Source organism: Somniosus microcephalus, unplaced genomic scaffold (assembly GCF_052327205.1).
Source record: "Somniosus microcephalus isolate GS21.2 unplaced genomic scaffold, FLI_Smic_1.0 unresolved_chr4, whole genome shotgun sequence".
NCBI lineage: Eukaryota > Metazoa > Chordata > Chondrichthyes > Squaliformes > Somniosidae > Somniosus > Somniosus microcephalus.
The window spans coordinates 31768078-31788006 of record NW_028225182.1 but is presented as its reverse complement, the minus strand read 5'-3'; the positions used below and the strand labels follow the sequence as shown (position 1 = coordinate 31788006).

Sequence of the window (19929 nt, the reverse complement as noted above, 5' to 3'; positions counted from 1 at the left end):
CTTCCCAGTCAAGGTCAGTCCAAACTCGGTCCAGTCAAGATCAGTCCAAACTCGGTCCACTCAAGATCAGTCCAAACTCGCCCCAGACAAGATCAGTCCAAACTCGTCCCAGCCAAGATCAGTCCAAATTCAGCCCAGTCAACATCAGTCCAAACTTGGCCCAGTCAAGATCAGTCCAAACTCGGCCCAGTCAAGATCAGTCCAAATTTGGCCCAGTCAAGAACAGCCCAAACTCAGCCCAGTGAAGAACAGTCCAAACTCGGCCCAGTCAAGATCAGACCAAACTCAGCCCAGTGATGTTCAGTCCAAACACGGCCCAGTCAATTTCAGTCCAAGCCCGGCCCAGCCAACGTCAGTCCAAACTCGGCCCAGTCAAGATCAGTCCAAACACTTCCCAGTCAAGGTCAGTCCAAACTCGGTCCAGTCAAGATCAGTCCAAACTCGGTCCACTCAAGATCAGTCCAAACTCGGCCCAGTCAAGATCAGTCCAAATTCAGCCCAGTCAACATCAGTCCAAACTTGGCCCAGTCAAGATCAGTCCAAACTCGGCCCAGTCAAGATCAGTCCAAATTCGGCCCTGTCAAGATCAGTCCAAACTCGGCCCAGTCAACATCAGTCCAAAATCGGTCCAGTCAAGATAAGTCCAAACTCGGTCCAGACAAGATCAGCCCAAATCGGCCCAGTCAATATCAGCCCAAACTTGACCCAGAAATATCAGTCCAAACTCGGCCCAGTGAATAACGGTCCAAACTCGGCCCAGTCGAGATCATTCCAAACTCGGCCCAGTCAACATCAGTCCAAACTCGGTCCAGTCAAGATCAGTCCAAACTCGGTCCAATCAAGATCAGTCCAAACTCCCCCAGTGAAGGTCAGTCCAAACTCGGCCCAGTCAAGATCAGTCCAAACTCGGCCCAGTCAAGATCAGTCCAAACTCCCCCAGTGAAGATCATTCCAAACTCGGCCAAGTGTAGATCAGTCCAAACTCGGCCCAGTCAAGATCAGTCCAAACTCGGCCCAGTCAAGATCACTCCAATCTCTCCCAGTGAAGTTCAGTCCAAACTCGGCCCAGTCAAGATCAGTCCAAACTCAGCACAGTCAAGATCAGTCCAAACCCAGCACAATCAAGATCAGTCCAAAGTCGACCTAGTGAAGATCAGGCCGCACTCGGTCAAGTCAAAATCAGTCCAAACTCGCCCCTGTTAAGATCAGTCCGAACTCGGCCCAGTCAAGATCAGTTCACACTCGGTCCAGTCAAGATCAGTCCAAACTCACCCCAGTTAAGATCAGTCCAAACTCGGCCCAGTCAAGATCAGTTCACACTCGGTCCAGTCAAGATCATTCCAAACTCGGCCCAGTCAAGATCAGTCCAAACTCGGCCCAGTCAAGATCAGTTCACACTCGGCCTAGTCAAGATCAGTCGAAATTTGGCCCAGTGAAGATCAGTCCAAACTTGGCCCAGTCAAGATCAGTCCAAGCTCGGCCCAGTCAAGATCTTTCCAAATTCGGCCCAGTCAAGATCAGTCCATACTCTGCCCAGACTCGATCAGTTGAAACTCAGCCCAGTCAATATCAGTTCAAACTCGGCCCAGACAATATCAGTCAAAACTCAGCCCAGTCAAGATCAGTCCAAACTCGGTCCAGTCAAGATCAGTCCAAACTCAGCCCAGTAAAGATCAGTCCAAACTCGGCCCAGTCATGATCAGTCCAAACTCGGCCCAGTAAAGATCAGTCCAAACTCGGCCCAGTGAAAATCAGTCCAAACTCGGCCCAGTCAATATCAGTCCAAACTCTCCCAGTGAAGGTCAGTCCAAACTCGGCCCAATCAAGATCAGTCCAAACACTCCCAGTCAAGATCTGTCCAAACTCGGCCCAGTCAAGATCAGCCCAAACTCGGCGCAATCAAGATCAGTCCAAACTCGGCCCAGTCAAGATCAGTCCAAACTCTCCCAGTAAAGATCAGTCCAAACTTGGCCCAGTCAAGATCAGCCCAAACTCGGCCCAGTCAAGATCAGTGCAAACTCGGCCCAGTCAAGATCAGTGCAAACTCGGCCCATTCAAGATCAGTCCAAACTCTCCCATTCCAAATCAGGCCACACTCGGCCCAGTCAAGATCAGTCCAAACTCGGCCCAATCAAGATCTGGAATAATTGAGTTCCGACTAACAGTTGTTCAGTTCTGAATGTGACTTAGGCTTTGGGATTGCGCATGTGCGTGTGGTTTTAAGTATCACAAGACCACCCCACCCAGACTATGGAGGTGGATTCTTGCTGCTGCAGTGTTAGTCAGTTAGCACAGGTAACCCAGGGTCCTCCTGGGGTCAATTGCCACAGCGTCGGTGATGCGCCATCAATTACTCAAAAGACTGAGGTTAAGCGAGTAACAACCAGGCTTTTATTAACTAAAGAATGAAGGTCTAGTCTCGAGTGGTCGACCCGTCCAGAATACTAAGGGACTGGGAGGTAGTCACTTATATACCTGGAATAGTGGGAGGAGTCAGCCGAGGCATGTCCAGACCTGTACCTGGTGGAATACACATACACATACAGACAGGTATAACAGTGGTTTACCACAGTCGGGCACCAGTGAAAAAACAAACTACGTTTAAAAAAAGTTGGGACTCCATTCCTAATGTTCTAGGGGCAGGAATAGAGGTTTCATCCCATGGTCCTGGAGCTTTGTCCTCAATAGAAGAAGGGCTTGCATTTATATCATGCCTTTCATGTCCTCAGGACGTCCCAAAGCGCTTCAGAGCCAATGAAGTACTTTTTGAAGTGTAGTCACACAGCAAGAGCCCATAAATAGTAATGGCCAGATAATCTTTTTTTGGTGGCGGTGGTTGTGTGCAGAATATTCACCAAGGACTTCGGGGGAAAACTCCTCTTGTCTTCCCAACTAAGGTACTGCTCGAACATATGCCATCACTAAAGTGGACGCTTCCCAGATCACCGCCCCTGCTCTAATCACAGAAGTTGCCTTTCCACCAATCAGGGCCCTTGGCTTTGAAGGGTGAGATTGGAGACACCTTAGAGGAGGCGTATCATTTATTGCATTTTGTGACTCGAGAAAGGCAACCCGTTTATCTGTGCTTAGTATAAGGGGCTGAAGCAACGCAGAGCGCCACGCGCAGCAGTTGTACGTTGCAATGCGTGAGAAGAACATGGGAACAGGAACAGGAGGAGGCCATTCAGCCCCTCGAGCCATTCAGTTAGGTCACGGCTGATCTGTATCTTAACTCCATCCACCCGCCTTGGTTCCGTAACCCTTCACACCCTGGCCTAACAAAAATAAAATGATAAGAACATAAGAAATAGGAGCAGGAGAAGGCCATATGGCCCCTCAGGCCGACTCCGTCATTCAATAAGATCATGGCGGATCTTTGACCTCAACTCACACATTGCTGCCCGATCCCCGTATCTCCTGGAGTCCAAACATCTCTCGATCTCAGCCTTGAATATACCCAATGACTGAGCATCCACAGCCCTCTGGGGCAGAGAATTCCAAAGATTCACCACCTTCTGAGTGAAGAAATTCCTCCTCATCTCAGTCCTAAATGGCCGACCCCTTATCCTGAGACTGTGCCCCCTAGTTCTAGACTCTCCAGCCAGGGGAAACAACCTCTCAGCTTCTACCCTGTCAAGCCCTCTAAGAATTGTATATGTTTCAATGAGATCACCTCTGATTCTTCTAAACTCCAGAGAGTATAGGCCCAACCTACTCAATCTCTCCTCACAGGACAACCCTCTCATCCCAGGAATCAATCTGTCAATCTCAAGTGAGGGGGTTGGGGGGGTGGGGGGAAGAGAAATTAAATCGCACGAGAATCTTCAGCAACGCTCACCTTCCAGGCCCTTTCCACCTTGCGGAAGAGCTCGGTTATGTTTACTCGCACCAGTGATTTATCATCTGATTAATTATGCCTAGATTGGCGATGTGTGCCGTTGCTGTGAGCGTGAAGCAGCTGATTTGGTCTACGAACCAGGCATTTTGGTTCTGAGGCAGCGGCGTGTGCGAGAGTGGAGCTTAGTGACAGCAAAGGTTAGCGTTACCCCATGTGAATCTGATCGAAGTAGATTCTGAGCCGAGACATAAGCCTGCAATTATGCTCTTTGAAGACTGCAGTTGGGCAGGTGCGAGGTTGGTGGGGGTGGGGGGGACTGTTGTTTTCTTCAAAATAATTTTTTTCCTTACTTTTTTCAGTTTTCTCCCTCTCTTCCCTTTTCTTTCCAGACCCTCTTCCTCTGATGGGCAGAAAGAGTCCTGGTTGGAGCCAAGCATCTACTCGCTTTGGCTCCAAGTCAACTAGTCAGCCACTGCACAGCCAGTCAAGTATGCTGTTTGGTTCCGACGTATTTTCTTACGGGTGGACTGCCCTCTCACTACAGTGATTGGCGCTGAGAGGTTAAGCGATGTCTTGATCCGCAATGTGACTGGTTGTTGGGTCGGGGGAGGTGCGGGTGCGGGGGCGTGGTGATGGTGGGTGGGGTGGCTTTCAGTGGTGAAGATATTTGTCGCCTATTGGCCAACTCACGGGTAGAAAGGGAGGGAGAGGTCAGCGGGTGCCAACGTGGGCTTTTCCAGGACGGCTTCATATTGCGATGAGTTGAGCGAATTCTTCCCGCTTAGTTTGCTAGTTGAGTCAGAGGCAGTGTCAATGGCAGTGGCCAATTTTACACGGGGCTGCAGCGGTACAAGAAGGAGGCCCACCACCACCTTCTTGCGGGGCAATGAAGGACGGGCAATAAGAGCTATTGACCTGAATCTGCGTCTGCTTGTGTTGAGTCCAGTCCCCGTGGGAGGGGTTCCCTCATGACCATCCTGACTTTTGTTCCTGAAGAAGGGGGAGAGGGAGGAGCAGTGGTCTCGGAGAACATCAGACGTACCAAGCATCAGACTAAAATATTTTGAAAATTCAAGCCCCTCTCCGCCCCTGCCTCAGTCCAGTTGCTGCTGAAGCCCTCATCCAGGCCTTTGTTACCTCCGGACTCGACTATCCCGATGTTCGCCTTCCGGTCGCCTGTCACTTTAATTCACCACTCCATTCCCACTCGGACCTCACCGTCCTCGGCCTCTTGCATTGTTCCACGGAAGCTCAACGTAAACTCGAGGAATAGCACCTCATCTTCCGATTAGGCACTGTACAGCCTTCCGGATTCAATATCGAGTTCAACAATTTCAGATCATAACCTCGGCCCCTATTACATTTTTGCTTATATTTTATCCACATCTTTGTTTTGGCCCTTTCCCCCCCCCCCCCCACCTTTTTTTTCTCTCTCCCACATGGCAGCTGTCTCCCATTCTGCCAGAACATTTCACACCTAATCTGAGCCGTCTTTTATCTCCACTAGTCCGATCACCATCCCGTCTGGTTTTGAATACCTCTTAATGTCTCTTCACTTCTTTTGTTCTGTCCCAGCCCTGCCTTTCGATCTATTTCATTTCCTTTCCAGTTTTGAAAAAGGGTTTCGACCCAAAACGTCGACTCTAATTTCTCTCCACGGATGTTGCCTGCTGAGTTTTTCCAGCATTTTCTGTTGTTATTTCGGATTTCCAGCATGCGCAGTATTTTGCTATCGTGTTCCGATGTTCCCCTGGCCGGCCTCCCACCGCCCATCCTCCGTAAACTTCAGCTCATCTAAAACTCTGCTGCCCCATACCCCAACTCGCACCAAGTCCCGTTCGCCCATCACCCCCGGTGCGCCCGCTGACCTACATTGGCTCTCGGTCCGGCAACACCTCAAATTTAAAATTCTCATCTTCATGTTCACAACCTTTGCCCCTCCCTATCTCTGTAACCTCCTTCAACCCCTACAACCCTCCGCGATCAGGGCAGCACGGTGGCATAGTGGTTAGCACTGTTGCCTCACAGCGCCAGAGACCCGGGTTCGAATCCGGCCTCGGGCGACTGTCTGTGTGGAGTTTGCACATTCTCCCCGTGTTTGCGTGGGTTTTCTCCGGGTGCTCCGGTTTCCTCCCACAGTCCAAAGATGTGCGGGTTAGGTTGATTGGCTATGATAAATTGACCCTTAGTGTTAGGGGGATTAAATACGTGGGGTTACAGGGATAGGGTGGGATATGTGTTGGTGTAAGGGTTACGGGGATCGGGTGGGATATGTGTCGGTGCAAGCTCGATGGGCCGAAATGGCCTCTATCTGTACTGTGGGGTTTCTGTTTCTGTGATCTCTGCGCTCCTCCAATCATGGCCTCTTGTGAAGCCCCGATTTCCATCGCTCCACCATTGGCGGCCGTGCCTTCAGCTGCCTGGGTCCCTAAGCTCTGGAATTCCCTCCCTAAACCTCTCCGCCTCTCCCTCCTCCTTTAAGACGCTGCTTAAAACCGACCTCTTTGACCAAGTTTTGGGTCTACCTGTCCTAATATCTCCTCATGTGGCTCGGTGTCAAGTTTTGTTTGGTAACGCTCCTGTGAGGGCACCATGGGATGGTTTTACTTCGATGCAGGCACTATACAAAAGCAAGTTGTAAAAACGAAAGCTTGGTGTGTGGCAGATTGTGGAATGGTGAAAGTGCCTGTCCGCACGATTACTGGCGTGGAGCCCCAGTGTCCGACCAGCAAAGGGCTAAACCCTGGCCAACAGGCCAACACCTACTTACCCAGCATCCTCCCAGCCATGTCTTGTTCTTCCATGAACCGAGCTCCATGGTGTAATTTAAACCACGGAAGCTTCATGTGATCTCCAAACCCTGTCTGAATAATCTGTTAACACAATGGGCTGGATTTGGCCAATGGGGAGCTTTTGGAGGCGGGACTCCCACTTGTCGGGTTTTAGTCCCGCCTCCATCAACTTCTGGCCAACCCACGCTATTTTCCCTTGATTGTCCTTGTTGAGCCCGCCCAGCGGGGCTTAGCAGGCCAATTAAGGGGAAGCCGGTTACAGAGAATGTCAGCGTATGACGTTTCATCTGTCAAACACTGACATTCTCTCTAGTTTGATGAGTCCTTGTATTCAAGACTACATCAAACCACTTTCTTTTCGCAGAAATTAGATGGATGTTGCATCGGAGAATGCAGCAGCCATTTTGTCATCTCTGCCGGTGAGATGCGAGACTCTCCGCATCCCCAACGAGTGAAGCCTGCAGGAAGAAACAAAGGTAAGTTAACTTTTTCTATCACTTTCCACTCACCTCACATACCCACCTCTCCACACTTGCACCCATCACTTACCTCCACAGCGCACATTTGCACCCCTCCGACCCCCGCAGACCCACTACTCACCTCGGTGACCCTGGCGGGGTTTGGAGCCTTCGGGAAGCCCGCACTCGTGTGGGTAAAATGGGGATAATCCTCTTAATCTGCCTGTTAGCTACCTGTTAACAGGCAGTTAAGTGGCTGTAATCCCCTTCCCGCCCCCAGGAGAGGGGACCCGGCGCGGGTCGGCTACCCGCCTCCCGGGAAGATGGCGCGGAGGCGGGTTGGGGGCGGGATGGGCACCCGCCCCCAGACTCTGCCCTTTTCCTGGCAGTCCCACCTCCAAACCCGCCTCCCTAGGACTGGCTAAATCGCGCCCATAGCTTTTGTTTACAGAAATGTGTTTTTCTTTAAAATTAATTATTAAGCTTTCTATGTTACCAGGGCAACCATTTCGGAGCCACAACAACTGGGCTATCCTATCATTCACTTACTACTAGAGCACAATGTGGGGGAGAAATTGGGTATCGCCCATTTTGGGGCGCTAATATCGGCTGGGCACAAAGTTTAGCGCCCGGCGCTAATTATCACCTCCGACTGCAAAATTCGCCTCTATCGCCCCTCTGGAGGTGATTTGAGCGCTAAATCAGGCGCTACACACCTCTCTTAAGGTGCTAACGTCAGGGAGTGAGGCGCTACCTCAGAGCGCTACTGAAGCTCAGGCGATGACCGTTACCATGGAAGCCAGACAGACTGGCGCTGTCCAGTTCTTATAGGGGAGGGGCCACCTTGCTGGCCAGCCGCACCCTACTCATTGCAGCCTTGAACCTCGGTCTGGAGAGACCTCAAAAGCACTAATGGATAGGCCCAGGGAAAGAGCTCGACGCTTAAGAACCTCAAAAGTGGTGCCGAGGGCCGAAACTCCTCAGGACAGCGTTAAATCTCTCCAGACGTCTCTCTCTCCCTCTCAACCTGCCTGTACCAAAAAACTTTGCCGACAAGAAAAGGCAGGAAGCGCCCGCCTTTAAATAGCGCTCCCCCAGCCCCTTCCCGACTGCAAAACGTTCCCCTCTACCTGTCGTTCCTAGCGGTAGGTGCTAAGGCAGGGGGCGCGACTCAATATCCAGTCCGGGGCGTTGCACGCTTGACTGATGTCACGATCTGCGGGCGCAGGAGATCGTGGTGGTAGTGTTTAGCGCCACCGCAAAACGGCAGGCCAATTTCATGAGCAGCGATAAAATCGCCGCGCTCAGGCGCTAAGTTCCTAGCGCCCTGTTAGCGCCCCACGGAGGAGCTAACGGGAGGCGCTAACCAACCAAATTTTGCCCCCCTTGCATATATTTTATCTCCCTCCCCTCTCTCCCTCCCTCCCCTCTACTATCTCCCTCCTCTCTCCTCCCTCCCCTCTCTCCCTCCCTCCCCTCTACTATCTCCCTCCCCACTCCTCCCTCCCTCCCCACTCCTCCCTCCCCTCTCTCCCTCACTCCCCTCTACTATCTCCCTAACCTCTACTATCTCCCTCCCCTCTCCTCCCTCCCCTCTCTCCCTTTCTCCCCTCTACTATCTCCCTAACCTCCTCTATCTCCCTCCCCTCCCTCCATCCCTCCCCTCTCTCCCTCCCTCCCTCCCTCTCCTCCACTATCTCCCTAACCTTCCCTATCTCCCTCCCCTCTCTCCCTCTCTCCCCTCTACTATCTCCCTAACCTCCCCTCTCTCCCTCCCTCCCCTCCACTGTCTCCCTAACCTCCCCTATCTCCCTCCCCCTCTCTCCTCCCCTCTCTCCCTCCCTCCTTCCCTCTCCTCCCCTCTCTCCCTCCCTCACCTCCACTATCTCCCTAACCTCCCCTCTCTCCCTCCCTCCCCTCCACTATCTCCCTAACCTCCCCTCTCTCCCTCCCTCCCCTCCACTATCTCCCTAACCTCCCCTCTCTCCCTCCCTCACCTCCACTATCTCCCTAACCTCCCCTCTCTCCCTCCCTCCCCTCCACTATCTCCCTAACCTCCCCTCTCTCCCTCCCTCACCTCCACTATCTCCCTAACCTCCCCTCTCTCCCTCCCTCCCCTCCACTATCTCCCTAACCTCCCCTCTCTCCCTCCCTCACCTCCACTATCTCCCTAACCTCCCCTCTCTCCCTCCCTCACCTCCACTATGTCCCTAACCTCCCCTCTCTCCCTCCCTCCCCTCCACTATCTCCCTAACCTCCCCTCTCTCCCTCCCTCACCTCCACTATCTCCCTAACCTCCCCTCTCTCCCTCCCTCCCCTCCACTATCTCCCTAACCTCCCCTCTCTCCCTCCCTCACCTCCACTATCTCCCTAACCTCCCCTCTCTCCCTCCCTCCCCTCCACTATCTCCCTAACCTCCCCTCTCTCCCTCCCTCACCTCCACTATCTCCCTAACCTCCCCTCTCTCCCTCCCTCCCCTCCACTATCTCCCTAACCTCCCCTCTCTCCCTCCCTCACCTCCACTATCTCCCTAACCTCCCCTCTCTCCCTCCCTCACCTCCACTATCTCCCTAACCTCCCCTCCCTCCCTTCCACTATCTCCCATTTTCTCACCCTCCTTCCCTCCTTCTTTTCCTCCCTTTCCCTCCCTCCCACCCTCTCACCCTCCTTCACTCCTGCCCTCCTTCCCTCCCTCGCTCCCTCCCCTTGATCAGAGTGCATGCTGACCGACAACAGGCTACACAAGGTAAAAGGAATCCTCATCTGTTCACTTGTGCGTTATAAAGACAAGTTGAATTATTAACGTCTTCCTCTTCCCATGACCATAAACCCCCAGCTAAGTTTGGCTTGCTTATGGATAGTAAGTAAATTATAACACTTGTTATAATTTGTCCCAGCTCATTTCTCTAAGGGGATGGCGAGGGTGTAGAAACATAGAAACTTAGAAAAATAGGAGCAGGAGTAGGCCATTCGGCCCTTCGAGCCTGCTCCGCCATTCAATATGATCATGGCTGATCCTCTATCTCAATACCATATTCCCGCTCTCTCCCCATACCCCTTGATGCCTTTTGTGTCTAGAAATCTATCTATCTTCTTAAATATAGTCAGTGACTTGGCCTCCACAGCCTTCTGTGGTAGAGAATTCCACAGGTTCACCACCCTCTGAGTGAAGAAATTTCTCCTCATCTCAGCCCTAAATGTTCTACCCCATATCCTGAGATTGTGACCCCCCTCGTTCTAGAACCCCCCCAGCCAGGGGAAACATCCTCCCTGCATCCAGTCTGAAAAGAACATGCTTGTGAATGTTATAATTGATCCAATTGCCACATAAAATGCAAACAAAGCACTGGGGTTCAGTTCTAGACAATAGGATTGAAACTTGTTCAACTTGTATCGAACCTTGGTTAGACCACACTCGGAGCACTGTGCACAGTTCTGGTCTCCATATTCCAATAGGGATATAGAGGCACTGGAGAAAGTACAAAGAAGATTTACTCGGATCATCCCAGAACTGAGAGGTTATACCTCTCAGGAAAGACTGAGCAGGCCGGGGCTTCTTTCTCTAGAAATGGGACCTGATAGAGGTCTTTAAAATTATGAAGGGGTTCGATAGGATAGAGGTAGAGAAGATGTTTCCACTTGTGGGGGAAACCAGAACTAGGGGCCATCAATATAACACAGTCACTAATAAATCCAGCAGGGAATTCAGGAGAAACTTCTTTACCCAGTGATTAATGAGAATGTGGAACTCGCTACCACAGGGAGTGGTTGAGGCGAATAGCAGGGATAGAAACATAGAAGATAGGAGCAGGAGTAGGCCATTCGGCCCCTCGAGCCTGCTCCGACATTCAATGCGATCATGGCTGATCATCCAAATTCAGTACCCTGTCCCTGCCTTCTCCCCATATCCCTTGATCCCTTTAGCCTTAAGAAATATATCCAACTCCTTCTTGAATATATTTAATGAATTGTCCTCAACTGCCTTCTGTGGTAGAGAATTCCACAGGTTCATCACTCTCTGGGTGAAGAAATTCCTCCTCATCTCAGCCCTAAATGGCTTACCCCTTATCCTTAGACTGTGACCCCTGGTTCTGGACTCCCCCGCCATCGGGAACATCCTTCCTGCATCTGGTTTGTCCAGTCCTGTTAGAATTTTATAAGTTTCAATGAGATCCCCTCTCATTCTTCTAAACTCCAGCGACTACAAGCCCAATCGACCCAATCTCTCCTCATACGTCATTCCTGCCATCCCAGGTATCAGTCTGGTGTTATAGATGCATTTAAGGGGAAGTGAGATACATACATGAGGGAGAAAGGAATAGAAGGATATACAAATAGGGTGAGATGAAGTATGGGTGGAGGAGGTTCATGTGGAGCATAAATATCAGCATAGACCAGTTGGGCCGAACGGCCTGTTTCTGTGCTGTAAATTCGATGTAATTCTCTGTAAAAATCCAGCATGCACCATAGTTACCTCCAATAGGATCAATACCAGCTTTGATCCAAAGCAATCCAGACCATTCTCATGAAGTTGTGGCATAGCAGGTCGGATGAGCACTTCTGTAACACGGTGTGTCTTTCTCTCTCTCTTCCAGATATCCGAGACAGTGGTCCGAAGCCTGTGATGATGTTTGTTCATGGGGGATCCTATATGGAGGGCACAGGGAACATGTTCGAGGGCAGCGTTTTGGCAAGCTACGGCAATGTTATAGTTGTCACCATAAACTACAGACTGGGCGTACTCGGTAAGACCCGTTCACCGTTGTGCATGTTACCCTCTCCTCTTCCTTCGACCTTCTGGCTACTGCATTGTTCCCATAACAATCCAGGGTTGCCTTCGACGTTTGGGCTGGTTTCCGCACCAGTATCATGGGTTAGGCCTTTCAGCGAGGGTGTTGTGTCCAGTTTTAGACAACTTACTTTAGGGTGGAGGTCAGAGCCGTGGAGAGGTTGCAGAAGAGAGGACTAAAACCGTGGGATGAGAGGTTTTAGCCATGAGCGGAGACTAGAGAAACTGAGCTTTTATCATTGGAAAAAAGGTTAGGAGGAGATCTGATAGAGGTTCCAATTATGAGGAGTTTTTATAAGGAAAATTAGGAAAAAATTATTCCCACAGATTTACTAGAATGGTACCAGGGATGAGGGACTTCAGTTATGTGGAGAGACTGGAGAAGCTGGGGTTGTTCTCCTTGGAGCAGAGAAGGTTAAGGGGAGATTTGATAGAGGCGTTCAAAATTACGAATGGTTTTGATAGAGTAAATAAGGAGAAACTGTTACTACTGGCAGGAGGGTCGGTAACCAGAGGACACAGATTTAAGGTAATTGGCAAAAGAACCAGAGGGGGAGAGGAGGAGATTGTTTTTTTACGCAGAAAGTTGTTGCGACCTGGAATGTGCTGCCCGAAAGGCCGGGGGAAACAGATTCAATGGTAACTTTCAAAAGGGAATTGGATAAATACTTGAAGGGGATAAATTTTGCAGGGCTGTGGGGGAAGAGCAGGGGGGAGCGGGATTAATTGGAGAACTCTTTCAAAGAGCCGGCGCAGGCACGATGGGCCGAATGGCCTCCTTCTGTGCTGTAAGATTCGCTGCCTCTATCTTGACTTCTCATCTCATCCAGATATATATTTCCACATCAAATCAAAAGTTGCTTTACTATTTATTGTCAGCTGTCCAACTCAGAGTCCATTTTCCAAAAGGGAATGGTCTAGTTTTGGAGTCCACTTTGGGTTTGTCTGGTTTAATTATTGAGAGACACGGACACAGTGTTCAGAGATACAGAAGAGACAGATATGATTGGATTAAGAAGGAGTATCTAAGTTTTTTTTTCTCTGGACCATATAGGATTGTACCATGGAGCCTTGAAGGGCCCATATAAAGGTTAAAGCCCTGTTCCCATCAACTTGCAGATATCTCAAGTTGCTAATACTAAAAGATCTCCCCCCTTTTCTCTCATCTTTGCCTCTTTCTCGCTTTATATATCTGTCTCTCTTTGTGTGTCTCTATCTCTCTCTTTCCCAGTTTCTCCCTCTTCTATGTCTCTATTTCCGTGTCTCGTCCCCCATTTCTTGTCATAAGAACGTAAGAAATAGGAGCAGGAGTCGGCCTTTCAGCCCCTCGAGCCTGCTCCGTCATTCAATAAGATCATGGCTGATCTTCTACCTCAGCTCCACTCTCCGGCCCAATCCCCATATCCCTTGGTTCCCTTAGCATCCAACAATCTATCGATCTCTGTTTTGACTCCAGTGCAGTACTGAGGGAGCGCTGCACGGTCGGAGGTGCCGTCTTTCAGATGAGATGTTAAACTGAGCTCGCTCAGGTGGACGTAAAAGATCCCATGGCCACTATTTCGAAGAAGAGCAGGGGGGGAGTTCTCCCCGGCGTCGTGGCCAATCAATCCTTTAATCAACATAACAAAAAAAGCAGATGAGCTGGTCATTATCACATTGCTGTTTGTGGGAGCTTGCTGTGCGCAAATTGGCTGCCGTGTTTTCCCACATTACAACAGTGACTCCACTCAAAAAAAGCACTTCATTATCTGTAAAGCGCTTTGAGACGTCCGGTGGTCGTGAAAGGCGCTATAGAAATGCAAGTCTTTCCTTTTTTGAATATACTCAATGACGGAGCATCCACAGCCCTCTGGGGTAGAGAATTCCAAAGATTCACCACCCTTTGAGTGAAGATTAAAAGTGTCCGAGGGAAACATGCAGGGGGAATGGGACTAAGTGGAGAGATCTTTCCCAGAGTCAGCACAGGTGCGATGGGCCAAATGACCTCTTCGTCTCTCTCTCTCGCTGTTACTATCTCTCTTTGAGTGTCTATCTGTCTTCCTTTGTCTTTCTGTCTCCCCTATCCTTTCACCTCTGTCTCTCTCCCTCTCTGTATACCAGTTTGCTTGTGTCTCCATCTCTCTCTCCCCACCTTTTTCCTTTATCTCTCTCTCTCTGTCTACCCCTCACTCTCTCGGTCTCCCCTTAGTCTCTCGTTGGTCTAGCTGTCTCCCTTTCTCTTTAATTGTTTCACTAACAGAACTCCGCATTAATCTTGGTGTGATCTGACATTAATACAACACGTAGGCCCTGACAGAGCACTATTGTAAGTGAGCTATGTCATATTTACTATGCCCTGAATAACAAGAAACACAAAATGTCATATGAAACACTTGTATCTAACCAGTACCAAGTGACTCATTCAGTAGTGAAATCAAGTCTTCACAGAATATTAACAGGAAGTATTATATTCTTGATAAACAGAAGATACCACACAGGCCTGGCATGGTAAGATTACTGAAGGGGGCACATAGTGTAGAGGCATGTAGAATCCTTCAGCAAAAGAAACCTGCTACTCCTACCCAGTCTGGGCTACAGATGACTCCAGTTCTACACTATATATTTTTTTAAATTCATTTATGTGATGTGGGCATCGCTGGCAAGGCCAGCATTTATTGCCCATCCCTAGTTGCCCTTGAGAAGGTGGTGGTGAGCCGCCTTCTTGAACCGCTGCAGTCCGTGTGGTGAAGGTACTCCCACAGTGCTGTTAGGGAGGGAGTTCCAGGATTTTGACCCAGCGACGATGAAGGATCGGCCGATATATTTCCAAGTCAGGATGGTGTGTGACTTGGAGGGGAACTTGGAGGTGGTGATGTTCCCATGCGCCTGCTGCCCTTGTCCTTCTAGGTGGAAGAGGTCGCGAGTTTGGGAGGTGCTGCCGAAGAAGCCTTGGCGAGTTGCTGCAGTGCATCTTGTAGATGGTACACACTGCAGTCACGGTGCGCCGGTGGTGGAGGGAGTGAATGTTTAAGGTGGTGGATGGGGTGCCAATCAAGCGGGCTGCTTTGTCCTGGATGGTGTCGGGCCCTCCTCAAAACTGTTGTTTCCCTAATCTTTCCTCACATCTTTTCCCTTTATAATTGGGATCATTCTGGTTGCTCTTTCCCGCACCGTCGCCAATGCATAGAACCTTCCTTCCTTGTGGGTGTCAGCCTTGGCTCAGTGGGTAGTACTTCTCACCTCTGAGGACATGATGTGGAGATGCCGGTGTTGGACTGGGGTGGACAAATGTAGGAAGTCGCACAACACCAGGTTATAGTCCAACAGCTTTATTTGAAATCACAAGCTTTCGGAGCACTGCTCCTTCGTCAGGTGAAGTGGAGAGATGCATAAAGACACAGCATATATAGTCAGAGAATAATGTCAGATGTTTACAGGTAATCTTTCTAACTGCCATTTATCACACCTCGGCAGAGAGATAATCACAGCAATCAAAGTTGTGAATGGTGTCCAAACAGGTCAGTCAGGAAAATATTGCATCAAAGAACAACGAAGTGGGGTCACAAGGGGTCAAATGTTGCAGATGCTGGGGTCTGTATGAAAAACAAAAAAACAGACAAAAAACATTTTTTTTGCTGGAAATCACAGCAGGTCCGGCCGCATCTGTGTGGAGAGAACAAGTCAATGACGATTCGAGTCTGGATGACCCTACGTCAGGTGGGGTTACATGTAGCATGACATGAACCCAAGATCCTGGTTGAGGCCGTCCTCATGGGTGCGGAACTTGGCTATCAGTTTCTACTCGACGATTTTGCGTTGTCGTGTGTCTCGAAGGCCGCCTTGGAGAATGCTTACCCGAAGATCGGAGGCTGAATGTCCTTGACTGCTGAAGTGTTCCCCGACTGGGAGGGAACACTCCTGCCTGGCGATTGTTGCGCGGTGTCCGTTCATCTGTTGTCGCAGTGTCTGCATGGTCTCGCCGATGTACCATGCTCCGGGGCATCCTTTCCTGCAACGTATGAGGTAGACAACGTTGGCCGAGTCACATGAGTATGTACCATGTATCTGCTGGATGGTGTCCTCACGTGTGATGATGGTATCTGTGTTGATGGTCTGGCATGTCTTGCAGTGGTTGCTGTGGCAGGGTTGTGTGGTGTCGTGGTCGCTGTTCTCCTGAAAGCTGGGTAATTTGCTGCGAACGATGGTCTGTTTGAGGTTAGGCGGCTGTTTGAAGGTGAGTAGTGGAGGCGTGGGGATGGCCTTAGGACAGGAAGGGGGAAGAATTTCTGAAGCATGCTCAGGAGGACTTTCTTGATCAGTATGTTTTCGGCCCAACGAGGAAGGAGGCATCGCTGGATCTGGTTCTGGGGAATGAGGTAGGTCAAGTGGAGCAAGTGTCAGTAGGGGCACATTTAGGGAACAGTGATCATAGTATCATAAGGTTTAGATTAGCTATGGAAAAGGACAGAGAGCAATCTAGAGTAAACATACTTAATCGGAGGAAGGCCAATTTCAGTGGGATGAGAACGGATCTGGCCCGGGTAAATTGGAATCAAAGATTGGCAGGCAAAACTGTACTGGAACAATGGGCTGCCTTTAAAGAGGAAATAGTTTGGGTACAGTCGAGGTACATTCCCACGAGGGGAAAAGGTAGGGCAGCTAAAGTCAGAGCTCCCTGGATGATGAATGAGATAGATAATAAGATGAAGCAGAAAAAGAGTGTGTATGACAGATGTCAGGTCGAGAATACATCTGAGAATCAGACTAAATATAGACAGTTCAGAGGTGAAGTGAAAAAGAAAATAAGAGGGGCAAAGAGAGGGTATGAGAATAGAATGGCAGCCAACATAAAACGTCATCCGAAGTCGTCTTTAGGCATATAAATAGTAAACGGATAGTAAGAGGAGGGGTGGGGCCGATTAGGGACCAAAAAGGAGACCTGTACATGGAGGCAGAGGGCATGGCTGAGGTGCTAAATGAATATTTTGCATCTGTCTTTACCAAGGAAGAAAATGCTGCCATAGACATAGTGAAAGAGGAGGTCGTGGAGATACTGGATGGGATAAGAATTGATAAAGAGGAGGTACTGGAAAGGCTGGCTGTACTTAAAGTAGATAAGTCACCAGGACTGGATGGGATGCATCCTAGGACACTGAGGGAAGTGAAGGAAGAAATTGCAGAGGTACTGGCCATAATCTTCCAATCCTCCTTAGAAACAGGGGTGGTGTCAGAGGACTGGAGAATTGCAAATGTTACACCCTTGTTCAAAAAAGGGTGTAAAGATAAACCCAGCAACTACAGGCCGGTCAATTTAACCTCGGTAGTGGGGAAGCTTTTAAAAATGATAATCAGGGAAAAAATTAACAGTCACTTGGACAAGTGTGGATTAATTAAGGAAAGCCAGCACGGATTTGTTAAAGGCAAATCGTGTTTAACCAATTTGATCGAGTTTTTTGATGAGGTAACAGAGAGGGTTGATGAGGGCAATGCGGTTAACGTGGTATACTTGGATTTCCAAAAGGCGTTTGATAAAGTGCCACATAATAGGCCAGCATAGTTGAAGCCCATGGAATAAAAGGGACAGTGGCAGCATGGATAGGGAATTGACGAAGTGGCAGGAAACAGAGAGTAGTGGTGAACGGTTCTTTTTCGGATATGAGGAAGGTACACAGTGGTGTTCCCCAGGGGCCTGTTCTAGGACCACTGCTTTTCTTGATGTATATTAATGACTTGGTCGTGGGTGAGCAGGGCACAATTTCAAAATTTGCAGATGACACAAAACTTGGAAGTATAGTGAACAGTGAGGAGGATAGTGATAGACTTCAAGAGGACATAGACAGGCTGGTGGAATGGGTGGACACGTGGCAGATTAAATTTAACGCAAAAAATGTTGATGTGATACGTTTTGGTAGAAAGAATGAAGAGAGGAAATATAGACTAAAGGGTACAATCCTAAAGGGAGTGCATGAACAGAGAGACCCTGGGGGTATATGTGCACAAATCGTTGAAGGTGGCAGGGCAGGTTGAGAAAGTGGTTAAAAAAGCATATGGGATCCTGGGCTTCATGAATAGAGGTATAGAGTACATAAACAAGGAAGTTATGCTGAACCTTTATAAAACACTGGTTCGGCCTCAACTAGAGCCATGATCATATTGAATGGCGGAGCAGGCTCGAAGGGCCAAATGGCCTCCTCCTATTCCTAGTCTCCTACCATAATGTATTTCTTGCCTTGGACCTCAACACCTTGAAATAAGATCTGTATCTTAGCTCTATCGACCCGCTTGGGTTCCGTAATCCTTAATCCCCTTACCCAACAAAAATCAATCGATCTCAGTTTTGAAAGTTTCAGTTGTCCCCCCGCCAGCATCCATAGTTTTTTGGGGGAGAGAGTTCCAGATTTCCACAACCCTTTGTGTGAAGAAGTGCTTCCTGACATCACCCCTGAATAGCCTGGCTCTCATTTTAAGGTCACTCCTCCTTGTTCTGGGCTCCCCTCCCCCTCCCCACCCCACAAGAGGAAATAGTTCCTCTCTCTATCCACCCGATCGAATCCTTTAATCATCTTAAACACCTCAATTAGATGGCCACTTAATCTTCTATACACAAGGGCGTACTGCGCAATGAGCCTCGAGTTTCAAGGACCTGGGTATCCCTGTACACCAGTCACTGAAAGCAAACATGCAGGTGCAGCAAGCAGTTAGGAAGGCAAATAGTATGTTGGCCTTCATTGCAAGAGGATTTGAGTACAGGAGCAAGGATGTCTTACTACAGTTATACAGGGCCTTGGTGAGACCACACCTGGAGCACTGTGTGTAGTTTTGGTCTCCTTACCTAAGGAACGATATGTTTGCCATAGAGGGAGTGCAGCGAAGGTTCACCACACTGATTCTGGGATGGCAGGACTGTCGTATGAGGAGAGATTGGGTCGACTAGGCCTGTATTCACTAGAGTTTAGAAGAATGAGAGGGGATCTCATTGAAACGTATAAAATTCTGACCAGGCTAGACAGACTGGATGCAGGGAGGATGTTTCCCCTGGCTGGGGGGGGGGGGTCTAGAACGAGGTGGTCACAGTCTCAGGATACGGGGTAGGACATTTAGGACTGAGGTGAGAAGTTTCTTCACTCAGAGGGTGGTGAACCTGCGGAATTCTCTACCACAGGAGGCTGTGGAGACCAAGTCACTGAATATATTTAAGAAGGAGATCGATAGATTTCTAGACACAAAAGGCATCAAGGGGTATGGGGAGGGAGCAGGAATATGGTATTGAGATAGAGGATCAGCCATGATCATATTGAATGGTGGAGCAGGCTCGAAGGGCCGAATGGTCGACTCCTGCTCCTATTTTTCGACATTTCTATGATTTCAACGCAAGCGATATCTGCCTTTGCAACAATTGGCGATTAGCGGATGAGTCCGTAGAATAAGTGTCAATTTTACACACACTTGTTTTTCCAAAAAGCAAAGCATCCATTCCAGCAGAGCGGCAGGAATTGGACAATCTCCAACTTCCAGGGCAGTGAAGCCTGGCTAGAATCCAGGAAAGGATCTCAGGATCGCAAGCTTTTTGGAAACGTGTACAGCCTGGATTGTTATTAACATTTTCTGATGCGCACCAATTTTTGTTTTTGGTTTTGGCTTTTTTTTCTCGATTCAAGATTCAAGATCCTTTATTTGCCATATGTAACTAGTACAATGGAATGCTTACTCCCCAATCACTCCCACAATAAAGCTGTGGGAGCTCACCGAGACACGTCAGCTATTTTTACAGCGCCGTGTTCAGAAAGTCAATTCTTTGGCATCCAGTGGCAGTGGGAGCACGGTGTCCCTCAGCCGCTCCGTCCTCCTCACTGTTGCCGGCTCGGCTCCACGTGCGGTGGCCTGCTTCTCCCGCTCACCCTCTGGCCACCATTCCCGGCTCCCCTCCTCCCAGTCGGACTGCAAGTCGTCGAGTCTGCTGCTGCGTCCCGATGCGGTGCGCTCCTCCGCCCGACTCGCCCAACACATCCTCCGGTCGCCGCAGCCCCCACCTCACCGTCACCAGCTCCACGCTCCGACGGCCCAGGCCTGCTT

General features: G+C 49.6%; 1 protein-coding gene across 6 annotated transcripts in view; it reads left to right on the top strand.

Moving 5' to 3' along the window:
* Nucleotides 1-19929, top strand: part of LOC147090484 (neuroligin-1-like) — a 1435039-nt gene that overhangs the window by 1096899 nt on the left and 318211 nt on the right. For 3 of the 6 annotated variants that reach the window (XM_085977252.1, XM_085977250.1, XM_085977253.1), the window contains exons 4-5: nt 4228-4326; nt 11684-11833. In XM_085977252.1, coding sequence (XP_085833378.1) covers nt 4228-4326; nt 11684-11833 — 249 coding nt within the window. The remainder of the gene's footprint in view (nt 1-4227; nt 4327-11683; nt 11834-19929) is intronic. The other 3 variants (XM_085977255.1, XM_085977256.1, XM_085977254.1) reach the window with 1 other exon arrangement.